Genomic DNA, 17,038 nt, shown 5'->3' on the forward strand with positions numbered 1-17,038 from the left:
AAATTCGAACATAAAATTCGAATATTGGTTCGATTATAGAACGATTGTAAACGTTCCAGAAACGTTGAAAATAGTTCGTTTGACTTGACGTGAACAGGAGACGTTCAGAAATAGAATCGGGACCAGATCTCTAATCAGAAACGGGAGACCTAATTCTTGCATTCTGTGAAAACGGGTAAGATTGGCTATAATGTAATTATCTTAATCTTCACTATCGTTACTTTTTAAAAACCCAGCGAAATGGGTCCTTGCAGCTAGATTCTAGATTACTTAGAAAAACAGTCTTTTATATATATAAAAAAAACTATATTACATACAAATGTACGAACAAATAAAAACCCAGCAAAGCGGGTCCTTGCAGCTAGTTTTAAAATAATGTTCTTTGTTCATATACATGAGATATGGGTTATCGGTTATGGTTGGGCAGAAGCTATGCGGCTATATTGCCCTGACAGTCTAGTACAGTGTTTCTCAACCTCTAACGAATCGTGCCCCCTTCAACGTAGTATCACCCCCCTTCAATAAAACCGTTACATAGTATCGCCGCTTACCGTTACCGTTACATAGCTTCACTTCAAAATTCCAATGCCCAGGGCCGAGGCTAACGCCAAATTCGTACTGCATCGAATAGACTTGTAACTAGTATAATGTTATTTGTTTAATTATTGTATGATATAACAAATAAAATATCTAATTATTCTTAATATAACATTTTACTCTATCGCCCAGAAAATTGTTTTTTGCCCCTAAAACATAAATTATTACTAATCGCCCCTCAACATGGAAAAATGCCCACATGGGGCAATATCGCCCCTGTTGAGAAACACTGGTCTAATAGATGGAGCAGTGGCACTCATTTGTTATTTAAATTTCTAAAATGTTTTCTAGAGATAAAAATTATATTTTACAACTAAACTAATATTAAATTGTCTTTATAATTAAGTAAGCTAAAAGTACATTTAATTTTTCGACTTCTCTTCTTTCCGCCCTTCTCTGCTTTGACACAGACACAAATACACTTTCCAGTCTGACCGGATTTCATTTTCTTTGTCTTTCTATCCGATGTACATTTAATTAAATTCTACAAAGTTATAATTTATAAGACAATAAATTTTAAAGATCCAACTTACAATGTTCACTTACATGGAGCATAAAACATTACTAAAACATGTTTCTTTCTTTTTAAAAATGGTTTAAAATTTTCTTCATCTAAATGTACAACATCACTTGGTATGCTGTGCCAAGGAATTTCAGGTGGTGGTGGAGGTGGAGGCTCTTTTGGACTGAAATAAAATTATCCATAAGAAAATATATATATATATTTGTATTTGCATGCTACAGATACAATATTTCATGCATACTATAGAAGTATAAATATTTTATATACAAAATAATAATTACAAACTGGCAATGAATTTAGCACTAAATAATGAGTGGAAAAACTCAATTTAAAAGTTTGATAACGCTAAAGATTTAAAAATTTGAAATGCCATAAATATATATTTTTTATATTTATATCCTGTAACAATTTTCAAAAAATATAGAAATACCATAGAAAAATCATTAAGATTTGATTATTTAACAATTATGAATAAAATAGAATTGTGAGATTTTGACCACCCCCTCTTGTTTATTTAAATTAACTTCAACGAAATAATAATTTTAGAAGTAATATTTTATAATTTTGATGAAAAAGTTTTATTTTCAAAAACAAAGGAAACCGTAAAAACACACTTCATCTCCAACGTAAGTTGTATATCCTTTATCTTTCGCCCTTATCTTTAAAAACTGAGTCACAAACTACGAGTCAACCCCTATGCAATTCCCCACTCATCCAGTTCACGTGGGAAAAATACGATATGCTCATTGGAAGAAATCCACAAAAAAGGGGATTCTTTCTTATTGTTTGGGGAGTGCGCCAGAACTTCACAGAGGAGAAGGACGTATTCCATGCCGTCTCTCAACAGCCAACACCCAAAGTCTATGAAAGATCAGTTGTCATTCCTCCACAAAAAGAAGCCATTTTAATGAAGTGCCATCTCCAAAATTCCCAAGACAAAGAAATAAAGAACCTGATGAGTTCCTGAATTTCCACGAACCTATTCCTCGACACTCCTAAAGGAGAAGACAACGGGAAAACCCAAGTATAAAAGAACCTGTTGAGGTTGCATGATTTACGAAAATTGTAATCTCTCCCTCTCGCATAGTAGCAAGCTTAATATTTTTTGTAATCTCGATTTATAATTTTTGTTTCGTTTTATTAAATATTTTTGTTTGTTACTCTAAAGATGATCTCATCCCTGACTCATATCCCCACCTATGCCATCACCACGTACATACGTCCCTCCAGCTTGTCATTCCTCATTATAAGCGTGTTAATCTGTGAATTAAATTGATTAACTGGTGTTTGAAAAACAACTACCAGGGGTTTACATGAACACCTGGTCTACCCAAAACTTTCAGAAGCCATCCATTGACAAAGTGGTCGAATCGTGAGATTCCATGCAGATAAGTGGTCACTTGAATCTGTCGTGACCCCCTGCTTATCACAGAATTAAGAAGAAAGAGAATTCAATCATTATTATGAAAAAGATATCTCGTCCATAAAAATAAAAGATATATATATCTCATTTCCTGGTTTTAAAAATTTGTCCTATGTGATTGGTTGCTGTTTTGGTGATGCTGATTGGCTGTGTTTCTAGGTGTGTCTTTTAGCTTTATAATTAGTATTAAGTTTCTAGATGGTGTAAGCTGTCCATGAATTTTTTTACTTCAAGCATGCAGTCTTGTGGGTTTTGGTGAAAATAAACATGGCCATTGCTATGAATTTGTCTACATCATTGACAGTTTCTTGTCATAATAGACAATATATGGAGGTAAATGAGGTAGAAATTATGCTATTTTGTAATAGTGATGTCAGCAGTGAACACTTTACAGACACTAACATAGTCTGTAAAGTGATGACCTCAGTAAGGACTATTCATGCAAAAATGGAAAACTAGTACTGGTGAAAGTGAAATTGAAACTGAAAGCTCAGAAATGAACCAGTGGAAAGTAATGAAAAGAAACAATGAGTCTGAGTGGAAAAAAAAATCTAAAAACTGTAAATTTATGTCTATGTACCACAATTTTCTTGATTTTCTTGGTGTTTCTCCTGATAAAAATTTATCTGATGTAAGTACTGCTTATGATGTATTTAAAGTATTTTTTACTGATTACCTCATTGAATTGATTGTAAATGAAACAGATGGATATGCTGATGAGGTGGTTAATTTTTTGAAAGAAAATGAAGAGTTGACATCTGCATGTAGAATTTTTAAAATAAAATGTCCACAAAACCTTTTTATCTCCAGTTGTAAATTTTTATTAGCAACTAATGTTTTCAATCTTAAACATATCTTCAGGTATGAATACACAACAGAATTAGAATGCGAAATAGAACATACTAGTTTAAAAAATTGGAACAACCAATAAACAAATACATAACATAATTAGATATAAAATAAAAATAAAAAAGTATCAATAATGATTTTTTAAAATTACAAAAAGTTAAAATAAAAATAAAATACAGTAGAGCATTGTTTATCCAAATCAATTGGGGACTGAGGTTGTTTGAATAACTTATTTTTCGGATAACCAATTATGTACGAAAAAATATATTAACCTATCCCATGTTGAAATTTTTCTCCGTTGCATGTCGCTTTGCATTGAATTTTCGTTGATGTTAAGCATAACGTAAACTTTTTAAAATAATAATCGTGGCTATTGTATTGTTAAAAATTATTTCTTTATTTTTTACAAACAAAATAAATATATTGAAAAATATAAAAAGAAAAAGATTATACTTTAGAAGTTAATCTAGTATCAAAAACGTTTGATTCAGCACAACACACAGTCCTCAGAAAAGCACCACACAAAATTGCCAGTGCTGCCAGCTAAAACATACATACCAACAAAAAAAATATTGGAGTAGCCCAAGACATAGCCAAAGATTGCAGCACCACAGCACTAACGAAAATTTAAATATGCCAACTGGAATGCTTTCGGTTAACCGATGTTTCGGATAAATGACAATCTACTGTATTATTTAAAATTAAATATAATGCATAATTATTATCTGTGTTTGTAATGCATGTTTGCCGTCAATCAATGGGGGTAATTGTTTTTCACATAAATATTGCCATGCTTTAGATAGAAACTGTTCTTTAAGTTGATGTTATTTTCCCTTATTACTGATTTATGAATTTCCAGTGCCTCGAGGGTTTGGATATGTTCTATGTTTGGACATTGTTTGATAATACATGCATTGTCAAAGTCTACTTAATGTCATATCTGTGTTCCTGTAAATGCTTATGGAGTAAGCATCTAGTAGCACTGATGTATTTCAGGTGTCTATTGCATCTCAATATCACTCCATAAGTGTCTACAGGAACACAGATATGACATTAAGCAAAAAAAGCTAACCAGTGTCCTTGCCATGTTTGCCTCTGAACAGAATGTGGAAGTAGACTTTGACAATGCATGTATTATCAAACAATGCCCAAACATAGAACATATCCAAACCATCAAAATTCATAAATCAGTAATAAAGGAAAATAACATCAACTTTAAAGAACAGCCTTTATCTAAAGCATGGCAATATTTATGTGAAAAACAATTACCCCCACTGATTGACGGCAAACATGAATTACAAACATGGATTATAACTGTGCATTATATTTCATTTTAAATAATATTTTTATTCACTTTTTGTAATTTAAAAAAATCATTACTGATATTTTTTTAAAATTTTATATCTAATTACGTTATGTATACGTTTATTTGTTGCTCCAATTTTTTAAAATAATATGTTCTATTTCGCATTCTAATTTGATTGTGTATTCAGATGTGAAGAAGATCTGTTTAAGATCAAAAATGATAGTCACTAATAAAAAATTTACAACTGGAGATACAAAGATTTTGTGAATGTTTTTTATTACAATTAGACCCAGTTCATGTGTATTACCATAGAATTATGTGGATTTTTGCAATGGAAATTAGTATCTGTTTGTGAAATGTTATAATTTTTTATTATATTTATTTTGATGGAAATTATCAGAAAACCCACTATTGTAAGTTATTGGTTAACTCAAAGTATTTTCTCTGCCCCTGGATTTGGTGAAATAATGGCAAAAAATAATTTTCAGTTAATTCTGAAATTTTTTCATTTCACTTGTGAATGCAATGGTACAGACAAATTCATCAAAATCTGCCAAGTTTATGAGTATTTAGTATTAAGATTCAAAACTGTTTACTGGCCAGGTAAACATATTGCTATAGATGAGTCACTTATGCTATGGAAAGGGTGTTTGGGATTCAGGTAGTATATTCCTGCAAAACAGGCTAAGTTTTGAATAAAAAGCTTTGAAAGCTTTGAGTTGTGCGAAAGCACAACAGGTTATGTTTGGAATAGTATCACTTACTCTGGAAAAGGGTGTGATGTTGACTCAGAATTACAAAAAAAGTTTGGCCTTGGTGCAGCAGTCATCTTGACTTTGCTTGACAAAATGAAAAATACAGGAAGGTTCTTATACATTGATTGATGGTGTAGTCCACTCAACTTATGTAAACTGTTAAAAGAAATTAAAATCAATGTATGTGGCACTGTTCAGCCAAACAGATTAGGCATGCCAAAAGAGCTAAAGACAAAGAATTTGAAAAAAGAAGAATGCAATGTTTATTTTTGTAATTATGTGTGTTACCTCCTGGAAAGATAAAGTGTCCTATAGTTATGCTGTCCACTCATGTTGCTTCAGATTTTGTAGAAACAAAAAAAAATGTAAGAAAGACAAGAGAAAAAATTTTGAAACCAAAATGTGTGATAGAATATAATGAGTACATGAGAGGAGTCAACTCAGACCAAATGGAGAATACTTATCCATCAATACAAAAAACATTAAAGTGATACAAAAAATATTTCTTGCACATGTTAGATATAACTGTATTCAATTTGTTTACTGTTTACAACAATCTTCATAACTCAAACATAACATTGTTGGAACTCCAAAAAATGCTTGTAAAAGAACTAATTGAAAACCATCACATAGCAAGAAAGGAATACACTGGAGGACATAGATCAAATGAACTACCACCTAAACGTCTAAAAGAAAGGCATTTCTCCAATGATATTTCAGCAATTAAGTGTAAAAAGTATCCTACCAAGAGATCAAAGAGATGTATTGTGTGTAAGAAAAACAAAATAAGAAAAGAAACTCAAACTGAGTGTGTGCAATGCAATAATTCTGCCCTCTTGGTTTGAATAATAAATGCAATATTTCATACAAAGAAAAATATTTTAAAGCATGTAAATAGTAACTTCTAGTTTTACAAAATTTACATTATATCACTTTGTTTTGAAATTTTTATACCAAAAAATTTTTTTTAAACTTTGTAAATAGTTATTTATGATCACCTTTTGTAGTTTTACAAAATTTACTTCATTAAACTGATTTTTTTCAATTATTGGCTGGCCTGGGGCCAAACATGCAGTCATATATTGGCTGGTAGTGAAGAGGTTAAGATAATTTACAGCACATGATTATTATATCAGGAATAAGTTTATATCATTACTTGAATTTGTATTAAAATGAAATATATACATATGTATACACATTTGAAATACATAATACTCAATCAAAATTAACTCACTCTTTCATAAATTCCTCTATTTTGTCTGCTGTTCTCAGATTTACATCAAAAAGAAATTCTCCATTTCTAAAATATAATAGTTATTTAAGAATCAATATTTCAAATTAAAATTATTATAATTTTACTTGAAATATTTCTTAAATCATGATTTAACTTANACTTGTAACTAGTATAATGTTATTTGTTTAATTATTGTATGATATAACAAATAAAATATCTAATTATTCTTAATATAACATTTTACTCTATCGCCCAGAAAATTGTTTTTTGCCCCTAAAACATAAATTATTACTAATCGCCCCTCAACATGGAAAAATGCCCACATGGGGCAATATCGCCCCTGTTGAGAAACACTGGTCTAATAGATGGAGCAGTGGCACTCATTTGTTATTTAAATTTCTAAAATGTTTTCTAGAGATAAAAATTATATTTTACAACTAAACTAATATTAAATTGTCTTTATAATTAAGTAAGCTAAAAGTACATTTAATTTTTCGACTTCTCTTCTTTCTGCCCTTCTCTGCTTTGACACAGACACAAATACACTTTCCAGTCTGACCGGATTTCATTTTCTTTGTCTTTCAAATCCCCCTGGGGGAGATGGACAGGATTAAGGCTTACTGTGAAGTACTCTGCNATATAAATTATTACTAATCGCCCCTCAACATGGAAAAATGCCCACATGGGGCAATATCGCCCCTGTTGAGAAACACTGGTCTAATAGATGGAGCAGTGGCACTCATTTGTTATTTAAATTTCTAAAATGTTTTCTAGAGATAAAAATTATATTTTACAACTAAACTAATATTAAATTGTCTTTATAATTAAGTAAGCTAAAAGTACATTTAATTTTTCGACTTCTCTTCTTTCTGCCCTTCTCTGCTTTGACACAGACACAAATACACTTTCCAGTCTGACCGGATTTCATTTTCTTTGTCTTTCTATCCGATGTACATTTAATTAAATTCTACAAAGTTATAATTTATAAGACAATAAATTTTAAAGATCCAACTTACAATGTTCACTTACATGGAGCATAAAACATTACTAAAACATGTTTCTTTCTTTTTAAAAATGGTTTAAAATTTTCTTCATCTAAATGTACAACATCACTTGGTATGCTGTGCCAAGGAATTTCAGGTGGTGGTGGAGGTGGAGGCTCTTTTGGACTGAAATAAAATTATCCATAAGAAAATATATATATATATTTGTATTTGCATGCTACAGATACAATATTTCATGCATACTATAGAAGTATAAATATTTTATATACAAAATAATAATTACAAACTGGCAATGAATTTAGCACTAAATAATGAGTGGAAAAACTCAATTTAAAAGTTTGATAACGCTAAAGATTTAAAAATTTGAAATGCCATAAATATATATTTTTTATATTTATATCCTGTAACAATTTTCAAAAAATATAGAAATACCATAGAAAAATCATTAAGATTTGATTATTTAACAATTATGAATAAAATAGAATTGTGAGATTTTGACCACCCCCTCTTGTTTATTTAAATTAACTTCAACGAAATAATAATTTTAGAAGTAATATTTTATAATTTTGATGAAAAAGTTTTATTTTCAAAAACAAAGGAAACCGTAAAAACACACTTCATCTCCAACGTAAGTTGTATATCCTTTATCTTTCGCCCTTATCTTTAAAAACTGAGTCACAAACTACGAGTCAACCCCTATGCAATTCCCCACTCATCCAGTTCACGTGGGAAAAATACGATATGCTCATTGGAAGAAATCCACAAAAAAGGGGATTCTTTCTTATTGTTTGGGGAGTGCGCCAGAACTTCACAGAGGAGAAGGACGTATTCCATGCCGTCTCTCAACAGCCAACACCCAAAGTCTATGAAAGATCAGTTGTCATTCCTCCACAAAAAGAAGCCATTTTAATGAAGTGCCATCTCCAAAATTCCCAAGACAAAGAAATAAAGAACCTGATGAGTTCCTGAATTTCCACGAACCTATTCCTCGACACTCCTAAAGGAGAAGACAACGGGAAAACCCAAGTATAAAAGAACCTGTTGAGGTTGCATGATTTACGAAAATTGTAATCTCTCCCTCTCGCATAGTAGCAAGCTTAATATTTTTTGTAATCTCGATTTATAATTTTTGTTTCGTTTTATTAAATATTTTTGTTTGTTACTCTAAAGATGATCTCATCCCTGACTCATATCCCCACCTATGCCATCACCACGTACATACGTCCCTCCAGCTTGTCATTCCTCATTATAAGCGTGTTAATCTGTGAATTAAATTGATTAACTGGTGTTTGAAAAACAACTACCAGGGGTTTACATGAACACCTGGTCTACCCAAAACTTTCAGAAGCCATCCATTGACAAAGTGGTCGAATCGTGAGATTCCATGCAGATAAGTGGTCACTTGAATCTGTCGTGACCCCCTGCTTATCACAGAATTAAGAAGAAAGAGAATTCAATCATTATTATGAAAAAGATATCTCGTCCATAAAAATAAAAGATATATATATCTCATTTCCTGGTTTTAAAAATTTGTCCTATGTGATTGGTTGCTGTTTTGGTGATGCTGATTGGCTGTGTTTCTAGGTGTGTCTTTTAGCTTTATAATTAGTATTAAGTTTCTAGATGGTGTAAGCTGTCCATGAATTTTTTTACTTCAAGCATGCAGTCTTGTGGGTTTTGGTGAAAATAAACATGGCCATTGCTATGAATTTGTCTACATCATTGACAGTTTCTTGTCATAATAGACAATATATGGAGGTAAATGAGGTAGAAATTATGCTATTTTGTAATAGTGATGTCAGCAGTGAACACTTTACAGACACTAACATAGTCTGTAAAGTGATGACCTCAGTAAGGACTATTCATGCAAAAATGGAAAACTAGTACTGGTGAAAGTGAAATTGAAACTGAAAGCTCAGAAATGAACCAGTGGAAAGTAATGAAAAGAAACAATGAGTCTGAGTGGAAAAAAAAATCTAAAAACTGTAAATTTATGTCTATGTACCACAATTTTCTTGATTTTCTTGGTGTTTCTCCTGATAAAAATTTATCTGATGTAAGTACTGCTTATGATGTATTTAAAGTATTTTTTACTGATTACCTCATTGAATTGATTGTAAATGAAACAGATGGATATGCTGATGAGGTGGTTAATTTTTTGAAAGAAAATGAAGAGTTGACATCTGCATGTAGAATTTTTAAAATAAAATGTCCACAAAACCTTTTTATCTCCAGTTGTAAATTTTTATTAGCAACTAATGTTTTCAATCTTAAACATATCTTCAGGTATGAATACTCAACAGAATTAGAATGCGAAATAGAACATACTAGTTTAAAAAATTGGAACAACCAATAAACAAATACATAACATAATTAGATATAAAATAAAAATAAAAAAGTATCAATAATGATTTTTTAAAATTACAAAAAGTTAAAATAAAAATAAAATACAGTAGAGCATTGTTTATCCAAATCAATTGGGGACTGAGGTTGTTTGAATAACTTATTTTTCGGATAACCAATTATGTACGAAAAAATATATTAACCTATCCCATGTTGAAATTTTTCTCCGTTGCATGTCGCTTTGCATTGAATTTTCGTTGATGTTAAGCATAACGTAAACTTTTTAAAATAATAATCGTGGCTATTGTATTGTTAAAAATTATTTCTTTATTTTTTACAAACAAAATAAATATATTGAAAAATATAAAAAGAAAAAGATTATACTTTAGAAGTTAATCTAGTATCAAAAACGTTTGATTCAGCACAACACACAGTCCTCAGAAAAGCACCACACAAAATTGCCAGTGCTGCCAGCTAAAACATACATACCAACAAAAAAAATATTGGAGTAGCCCAAGACATAGCCAAAGATTGCAGCACCACAGCACTAACGAAAATTTAAATATGCCAACTGGAATGCTTTCGGTTAACCGATGTTTCGGATAAATGACAATCTACTGTATTATTTAAAATTAAATATAATGCATAATTATTATCTGTGTTTGTAATGCATGTTTGCCGTCAATCAATGGGGGTAATTGTTTTTCACATAAATATTGCCATGCTTTAGATAGAAACTGTTCTTTAAGTTGATGTTATTTTCCCTTATTACTGATTTATGAATTTCCAGTGCCTCGAGGGTTTGGATATGTTCTATGTTTGGACATTGTTTGATAATACATGCATTGTCAAAGTCTACTTAATGTCATATCTGTGTTCCTGTAAATGCTTATGGAGTAAGCATCTAGTAGCACTGATGTATTTCAGGTGTCTATTGCATCTCAATATCACTCCATAAGTGTCTACAGGAACACAGATATGACATTAAGCAAAAAAAGCTAACCAGTGTCCTTGCCATGTTTGCCTCTGAACAGAATGTGGAAGTAGACTTTGACAATGCATGTATTATCAAACAATGCCCAAACATAGAACATATCCAAACCATCAAAATTCATAAATCAGTAATAAAGGAAAATAACATCAACTTTAAAGAACAGCCTTTATCTAAAGCATGGCAATATTTATGTGAAAAACAATTACCCCCACTGATTGACGGCAAACATGAATTACAAACATGGATTATAACTGTGCATTATATTTCATTTTAAATAATATTTTTATTCACTTTTTGTAATTTAAAAAAATCATTACTGATATTTTTTTAAAATTTTATATCTAATTACGTTATGTATACGTTTATTTGTTGCTCCAATTTTTTAAAATAATATGTTCTATTTCGCATTCTAATTTGATTGTGTATTCAGATGTGAAGAAGATCTGTTTAAGATCAAAAATGATAGTCACTAATAAAAAATTTACAACTGGAGATACAAAGATTTTGTGAATGTTTTTTATTACAATTAGACCCAGTTCATGTGTATTACCATAGAATTATGTGGACTTTTGCAATGGAAATTAGTATCTGTTTGTGAAATGTTATAATTTTTTATTATATTTATTTTGATGGAAATTATCAGAAAACCCACTATTGTAAGTTATTGGTTAACTCAAAGTATTTTCTCTGCCCCTGGATTTGGTGAAATAATGGCAAAAAATAATTTTCAGTTAATTCTGAAATTTTTTCATTTCACTTGTGAATGCAATGGTACAGACAAATTCATCAAAATCTGCCAAGTTTATGAGTATTTAGTATTAAGATTCAAAACTGTTTACTGGCCAGGTAAACATATTGCTATAGATGAGTCACTTATGCTATGGAAAGGGTGTTTGGGATTCAGGTAGTATATTCCTGCAAAACAGGCTAAGTTTTGAATAAAAAGCTTTGAAAGCTTTGAGTTGTGCGAAAGCACAACAGGTTATGTTTGGAATAGTATCACTTACTCTGGAAAAGGGTGTGATGTTGACTCAGAATTACAAAAAAAGTTTGGCCTTGGTGCAGCAGTCATCTTGACTTTGCTTGACAAAATGAAAAATACAGGAAGGTTCTTATACATTGATTGATGGTGTAGTCCACTCAACTTATGTAAACTGTTAAAAGAAATTAAAATCAATGTATGTGGCACTGTTCAGCCAAACAGATTAGGCATGCCAAAAGAGCTAAAGACAAAGAATTTGAAAAAAGAAGAATGCAATGTTTATTTTTGTAATTATGTGTGTTACCTCCTGGAAAGATAAAGTGTCCTATAGTTATGCTGTCCACTCATGTTGCTTCAGATTTTGTAGAAACAAAAAAAAATGTAAGAAAGACAAGAGAAAAAATTTTGAAACCAAAATGTGTGATAGAATATAATGAGTACATGAGAGGAGTCAACTCAGACCAAATGGAGAATACTTATCCATCAATACAAAAAACATTAAAGTGATACAAAAAATATTTCTTGCACATGTTAGATATAACTGTATTCAATTTGTTTACTGTTTACAACAATCTTCATAACTCAAACATAACATTGTTGGAACTCCAAAAAATGCTTGTAAAAGAACTAATTGAAAACCATCACATAGCAAGAAAGGAATACACTGGAGGACATAGATCAAATGAACTACCACCTAAACGTCTAAAAGAAAGGCATTTCTCCAATGATATTTCAGCAATTAAGTGTAAAAAGTATCCTACCAAGAGATCAAAGAGATGTATTGTGTGTAAGAAAAACAAAATAAGAAAAGAAACTCAAACTGAGTGTGTGCAATGCAATAATTCTGCCCTCTTGGTTTGAATAATAAATGCAATATTTCATACAAAGAAAAATATTTTAAAGCATGTAAATAGTAACTTCTAGTTTTACAAAATTTACATTATATCACTTTGTTTTGAAATTTTTATACCAAAAAAATTTTTTTAAACTTTGTAAATAGTTATTTATGATCACCTTTTGTAGTTTTACAAAATTTACTTCATTAAACTGATTTTTTTCAATTATTGGCTGGCCTGGGGCCAAACATGCAGTCATATATTGGCTGGTAGTGAAGAGGTTAAGATAATTTACAGCACATGATTATTATATCAGGAATAAGTTTATATCATTACTTGAATTTGTATTAAAATGAAATATATACATATGTATACACATTTGAAATACATAATACTCAATCAAAATTAACTCACTCTTTCATAAATTCCTCTATTTTGTCTGCTGTTCTCAGATTTACATCAAAAAGAAATTCTCCATTTCTAAAATATAATAGTTATTTAAGAATCAATATTTCAAATTAAAATTATTATAATTTTACTTGAAATATTTCTTAAATCATGATTTAACTTACTTAAAATATTTAACTGTAGGATATCCTGTGATTTTGTACCGTTCAGCAATACTTTTTTCTTTAGTTGCATCAACAGCACCTAATACTCCTGGTATCTAATATAACATAAATTTATTTTAAGATTAAATTTTTAATGCTGAAAAGCTTCTAATAAAAAGAATAAATAATTAAAAATAAATTATAATTCAAATTATCTTAGATGATAACAATTATTTTTACATAATTTTAATTTTTACAGAATAATAAAATAGTTTCCAAAAAGCATACAAGCAAACTTTATTAAACTAACTTTCTCATGAATTGAATTATTCAAAATTCAAGATTCTAATATATTTCAAATAAATGCTTTATTGGTGTAATAATTAAATTTAAAAATCATATTCACCATAATAAATTATTATTATAAAATAAAATGATAAATGTTAGAAAAATAAATAAAACAATAATAAAAACAAAAGTCACATTTTCATATAATGATCCTAAAGAAAATTTTAAAATAGAAAAAATATAATTACATTTTGCATTTTTAAATTAGTAGCTGCATTTATATACTCTGGTTTCATTTTTTTACAGTGACCACACCCTTAAAATAAAAATAATATCAAGTTGTTATATAAATACAGATTGTTTAAAAAATAATACCATAATAAATACATAAATATATTTTGAATAAAGACAAAAATTAATACTAGTACCTTAGAAAGCTAAACAGTGCTATCCAAAACTCCAGTATATCCAGCATGAAAGAGTTGCACAGTGACAACAATGAGAGGTTTTTATAAATAATGTTTTTTGATCCCCACAGTGTTTTAGAGGGAAACTTGTGATCAAATTGGTTCAAAGAATGTAACATTCTATTGCTTTTTAGCTAATTCTGTTGTACACTTGCTATGTGCTATATCATCACAATGTTCTGCAAGATGGAGATGAAGCATTCTAGTAGTGGCTCCAATATATGATAGTTTCAACCCAGTTAAGGGATTTTGAAAGGGTATAGTATTATATTTGCAAAATCACTTGAAATGTAAATCATTTTACATCTTATTGTTTTCACTGTGCAACTCTCCCACTCTGGACATACTGGAGTTGTAAATAGCACTGTTTAGCCTTCTAAAATTCTAAATCACATGGTTCCCAATAAAACACCTCCTTACATTAGACCATAGAAATGGGTTGAAAACATTAGTGTTACATTCGAAATATTATCTGCAAAGCTACCCAAGGGTTAGTGCAATGTATCTGTATTTATTATCACTTTGTTCATTGGATGGATTTGATTAAATCATTTTTTTCGTAATGCCAACAGACAGTGATATACATGTTTCCTTTTATATTAATATTTGGCATGTGTAGCTGTTTAGATGTTTTTTAATTAACAATATGGTAAAATAGTCTAATTTAGATAAGAAGTCTAATAAAATAGTCTAACATGTAAAATAGTCTAGATTTTACATCTTTGGTTAATACAGATTTCAATAATATTATTTAATGATTAATAGAAGATAAAAAATATTTTATTAAACTCTACAATCATGTAGGAATAATAAAAAAAAAGAAATAATACATTAATAAATATGATATAGAAAATTTACTATAATTCATAAAAAAAAGTAAAAAAAATACACAAAAAATTAACAATAATTTAATACATCTGAAAAAATTAAAATTGTGTTAAACTTACAAGGTGCATAAAACATCACTAAAACAGAAGATTCTTTAATCAAAACACTATCAAAGGTAGCATCAGTAAGATGTACAACATCACTTGGTATTTCAGACCATTCTGTGTCCTTTGGTTTTTCTGGTTGTTTACTGGGACTAAAAATTGACAGATTATTATTTAAATAAAATAATAAAATTAATAGATATAGTGAACTAATAGTTGAAGTTTAAATTTATAAAATTTGAAGATTATATTTGAAGTAATAAAAAACCATAGAATAAACTAAAACTTTAGTTCATATTTCATTATGAGAAGATTATGTTTGATAAATAAATGTTTGAAGTGGTGACAGTTCAAACATTTATTGTAAATGTATAAAAAACTATCAATAAAATTTCACTTATTATATTGTAGGAACCTAGTACTCATTATCTCAAAACACATACATAGGGTGCATTTACTTCTGAGCTAATAGTGCTACTTCTGAACATCAGAAGTGACATCATTAGCATGTGTATTCAGGCTTACATGTCCAGTTCAAAAGTAAATGCAAATGCTAACAAGAAATATGGCAGTTTTCTGCAAATAATATTGTCAAAGCTGCCATTTTAAATGTTATGTTACAGATAGAATTATTTGATTTTGAATTGGACGAGAATGATCTTATTATGGATATAAGGGGCTGTCCGTAAATTATGTAAGGGTGATTTCGGCCATTCTAGACCCCCACCCACCCGTGTAAGAAACCGTAATATTTTCTTTGATCCCCCTTCCCTATCTTACGTAATATTTTGGTATGATTTTAGAGCAAGATTTTAACCAAAAAAATATTTTTTATGAAACTCTAAAAACCTTAGGTCCAAAATATATAATTATTAATTAGTTAATTAATATGTACTATTATCTATAAAAGACTTTATATGAACAAATTTAAAAATATAAAAACTTAATGAATTCAAATGAACAATTTATTTTAAGAACTAAATAAAGTTCTTAAAATAAATTGTTTATTAATTATTAACAATATTATTATCATTAATCAACGTCTTAATATTTATTTTTATATTAATTTTAATTCTCGCAAAAGACGCAAAAAACTTTGTCTGATTGACTAGCTAGTGCATGTGTAAACAGAAACATCATACAAAATATGATAAAACAAGAGAGAATAGAGAGAAACTACATTCCGTTGCCATATTTAATTACATCTTGGCTAAGGCCAAGAAAATAAACTACATGCTACTAAAATGTGCTAGGTGCACCTGGGGACTAAATAATAAAGCTTATAAAACTCTATATAATGGGAAAATATAACTAATGCTACTTTATGCGGCCTCTGGCTGTGGTTATGTAACTAGTAAAAATTCAATAGCAAGTAAATTACTTTCTCTTCAAAGCCAGTTTCCATCAGAATTTCAAAGTGCTTCAGAACTGTTTTTACTAATGCCTCTCTGATACTAGCAGAGCTCCTTTCTTTGCCACTATGTATTGTAAGAAAAGGTTCTAAACTACTATATCAGAACTACAAACATCAAGCTCAACAACAGTCTCTACTCCTATTTAGGGCTGTTCATATGCTACCACATTGCAATTACCCTACTAAATGTGTACACAGGGTACATTTGGGTCATCTGCTTCCTCCATGGATAACCATGCAGACATTAATATCTACACAGATGGGTCAAAAAACCCCGTTCATGTTGGCTTAAATATCTGTATCTTCCTCCAAACTGACATATTTTGCCCAAAATATGTTAGAAGGTACAGATACTCCCCACATACCTCCATCTATCAAACTGAAGAAGATGCTGACTACCAAGCTGTTCAGTGGGCCACTTCACTACCAAACAAAACTCTGTTTATCAACATTTACAGTGATTCTCAGTCTGTCCTAAAAGCTCTATTAAATCCCAATTGCAATAGCAATAAAATAGTATATATTCAGCACCATATTAAA

General features: G+C 29.8%; 1 protein-coding gene across 1 annotated transcript in view; it reads right to left on the minus strand.

Annotated features, from left to right (window-relative positions):
* LOC111622346 (protein disulfide-isomerase A5-like) overlaps positions 1-17,038 on the minus strand; it is a 77,595-nt gene that overhangs the window by 19,112 nt on the left and 41,445 nt on the right. Inside the window, exons 10-16 of the mRNA XM_023364706.1 lie at positions 15,100-15,293; positions 13,934-14,001; positions 13,419-13,513; positions 13,261-13,326; positions 7,712-7,856; positions 6,688-6,758; positions 1,144-1,283 (exon numbers count right to left, since the gene is read on the minus strand). Of these exons, the coding sequence (XP_023220474.1) occupies positions 1,144-1,283; positions 6,688-6,758; positions 7,712-7,856; positions 13,261-13,326; positions 13,419-13,513; positions 13,934-14,001; positions 15,100-15,293 (779 nt within the window). The remainder of the gene's footprint in view (positions 1-1,143; positions 1,284-6,687; positions 6,759-7,711; positions 7,857-13,260; positions 13,327-13,418; positions 13,514-13,933; positions 14,002-15,099; positions 15,294-17,038) is intronic.

Source organism: Centruroides sculpturatus, unplaced genomic scaffold (genome assembly GCF_000671375.1).
Source record: "Centruroides sculpturatus isolate CEXI.00-Female unplaced genomic scaffold, Cexi_2.0 scaffold7, whole genome shotgun sequence".
Classification (NCBI taxonomy): domain Eukaryota; kingdom Metazoa; phylum Arthropoda; class Arachnida; order Scorpiones; family Buthidae; genus Centruroides; species Centruroides sculpturatus.